Source organism: Heliangelus exortis, chromosome 2 (genome assembly GCF_036169615.1).
Source record: "Heliangelus exortis chromosome 2, bHelExo1.hap1, whole genome shotgun sequence".
NCBI classification, from domain to species: domain Eukaryota; kingdom Metazoa; phylum Chordata; class Aves; order Apodiformes; family Trochilidae; genus Heliangelus; species Heliangelus exortis.
This window is the reverse complement of record NC_092423.1, coordinates 18,565,738-18,568,250: the sequence shown is the minus strand read 5'-3', so window position 1 is coordinate 18,568,250 and position 2,513 is coordinate 18,565,738. Positions and strand designations below refer to the sequence as shown.

The 2,513-nt window shown below is 63.8% G+C and overlaps 1 protein-coding gene across 1 annotated transcript; it reads left to right on the top strand.

Moving 5' to 3' along the window:
- The first annotated feature begins 709 nt into the window (after positions 1 to 709).
- On the top strand, positions 710 to 2,240 carry PTF1A (pancreas associated transcription factor 1a). The gene is made up of 2 exons (XM_071735047.1): positions 710 to 1,621; positions 1,715 to 2,240. Exons 1-2 carry the CDS (start codon positions 997 to 999, stop codon positions 1,915 to 1,917), a joined length of 828 nt encoding a protein of 275 aa, XP_071591148.1. The 5' UTR covers positions 710 to 996; the 3' UTR covers positions 1,918 to 2,240.
- Positions 2,241 to 2,513: the final 273 nt, after the last annotated feature.

Below are 2,513 nucleotides of genomic sequence, written 5' to 3'. Positions count from 1 at the left end.
GTCACTTTCGATAAACCTCGACAGACTTTGCCGGACAAACTATTGCAGCGCTAATGACAGAGATAATCCTCCTCTAATCTGTCGGGTAATCCATTTCACCCCAGTGAGAATTTTTCAGGCTTTAATCAGCGAGAGTCTGTTAGGGAATTATTAACAGAGCCTCCGCCAAACGAGCTCGTCCTGAGACAGCAATGGGAGTGGGAAAAAGAAAATCGCAATAGGGACCGATGCGACGGGGCGCAAGGACCTGGCGTGTTTTATTTTGATGTTAGATAGAGCTGCCATAATGTCAAACGCCGCGAGGAGCCTCTCGCCTTTGACCCACACTGCGCCCGATCCTCGGCCTGGGGGACCGAGGAAAGTTCCGGGGGGAAGATGCGCGGAGGTGTCCCTTCCAGCTGCCCGGTCGCCGCTACTGCGCGCTTTTCGCTCAGCCGCCCGTGGAAGGAGGCCCCGGTGCGGGCCGGGGCTGCTCGCCCGAGGTGCGGAGAGGGCCGGTGCGAGCCGCTCCGCGGGCTACAGTCCCATCCCTGGGCGGCGGGGCCGGGCAGGAGATACCGTCGGAGCCCACCTCCCACGAGGGGGGGCTCGGTCCCCGCCGCGGCACCGCCCCTTGCCAGCGGGATCTCCGCCGTGTCCCCCCGACGGGCAAGAGGGGGGGGGGGGGGGGCTCGCCTGCCCCCCCCGGCTCGCGCTGATTGGCTGGCGGCAGCGGTCAGCGGCACGCGCCCGGGGATGTCGTTATAAGACCCCTCGCGTGCCGGCCCGCCGTGCCAGCCGGCTCCGGCCTCCTCCCGGAGAGCGGCGGCAGCGGCCCGGCCGCCCGGCCACCCAGGGGCGGGCAGGGGCAGGGGCAGGGCAGGGGCGGGGGCCCCGCTGCCACCGGGGAGGCTCGGCGAGCAGGCCGGCGGGAGCGGCTGCAGGCGCGTCCCGGCGGGGCTGCTCCCCCCTCCCCCCGTCCCGCCCTGTCCCGGCCCCGCCGGGGTCGGCAGCAGCATGGAGACCGTGCTGCTAGAGCACTTTCCCGGAGGGCTGGACTCCTTCTCCTCGCCCCCCTACTTCGACGAGGAGGACTTCTTCCCCGAGCCGCCCTCGCGGGACGCGCTGGGCGCCGACGGGCTGCTGGAGCCCGACGTGGACTTCCTCAGCCGGCAGCTGCAGGAGTACTACCGCGACGGCGGCGACCTCGAGGGCGGCTACCGCTGCCCGGCGCCTGCCGCCGCTTTCCCGCCGTCGCCCGCCTCACCCGGCTTCACCTACGAGTGCTGCGGAGCGGCGGGAGCGGCGCTGCTGTCCCCCGGGGGGCGGCTTCAGGCGCTGGGCTCAGCCAAGCGGCGGCGACGGGTCCGCTCCGAGGCGGAGCTGCAGCAGCTCCGGCAAGCCGCCAACGTGCGGGAGCGGCGGAGGATGCAGTCCATCAACGACGCCTTCGAGGGGCTGCGCTCGCACATCCCCACCCTGCCCTACGAGAAGCGGCTCTCCAAGGTGGACACCCTCCGCCTGGCCATCGGCTACATAAACTTCCTTAGCGAGCTGGTGCAGTCCGACCTGCCGCTGCGCAGCGCCAGCAGCGAGAGCCCCAGCCAGCCCAAGAAAATCATAATCTGCCACCGCGGCACAAGTAAGTGGCGGTCTGCTCCCGGTACGGCCCGTCCCGGCTCCGCAGGAAAGCTGGCCCCTGCAATAACTCTGCCTCTCTCCCTCTATTCCTCAGGATCTCCCTCCCCGAGCGACCCCGATTACGGACTCCCTCCTCTGGCGGGTCACTCTCTATCGTGGACTGATGAAAAGCAACTCAAGGAACAAAACATCATCCGGACAGCCAAAGTGTGGACCCCCGAGGACCCGCGGAAGGTGAACAACAAACCCTGTCTCAACGACATCGAGAACGAGCCCCCCTTCGAATTTGTGGCGTGAGGCACCGCGCGGGTGGCCCCTGCCCCTCCCTGTACATGCTGTATGTAGAGACTTATATTGTAAATGTAATTTAAGATTCAGACTCTAAGGGCAATCAACTTTATTTATGTATTTATTACGGAGTAGTGATAATGAGCTAGAATCGTCTGTTTGAATATATAATTTATATAATTTATCCTGATTTTTTAAAGATATGCAATAGGTTTGTCCCACCAGCACCTTTGTTTTGGGAAAAAAAATAATGCCAGAACCTGTGAAAATAATTTATTGCCGCACGTGGACTCTTCCTGTGTTTGTTAATAATAAACTTGGGTTGTACCTTGTGGAGCAGTGTACTTGTGGGAAGCGGCTGCCGAGAGCCCTGGCGCATCCCGCGGAAGCCCTGGAGTGAACTCCCGGCACGGTACCGGGGCAGATGGAGTGAGCCCTGGGGCCCTGAGGGGCTGCAGCACCCCCAAGCCGGCACCCTCCGCCCAGGGCAGGCTCCGCTCTGCCCCATCACCGGCTCAGGCTGCTCTTATACAGACGGAAGGGACGAAGGCGGGCAGAGTGACACTTTCCCCTTCTCTCCACCCCTTTTGACGTCCTCTCCTGAA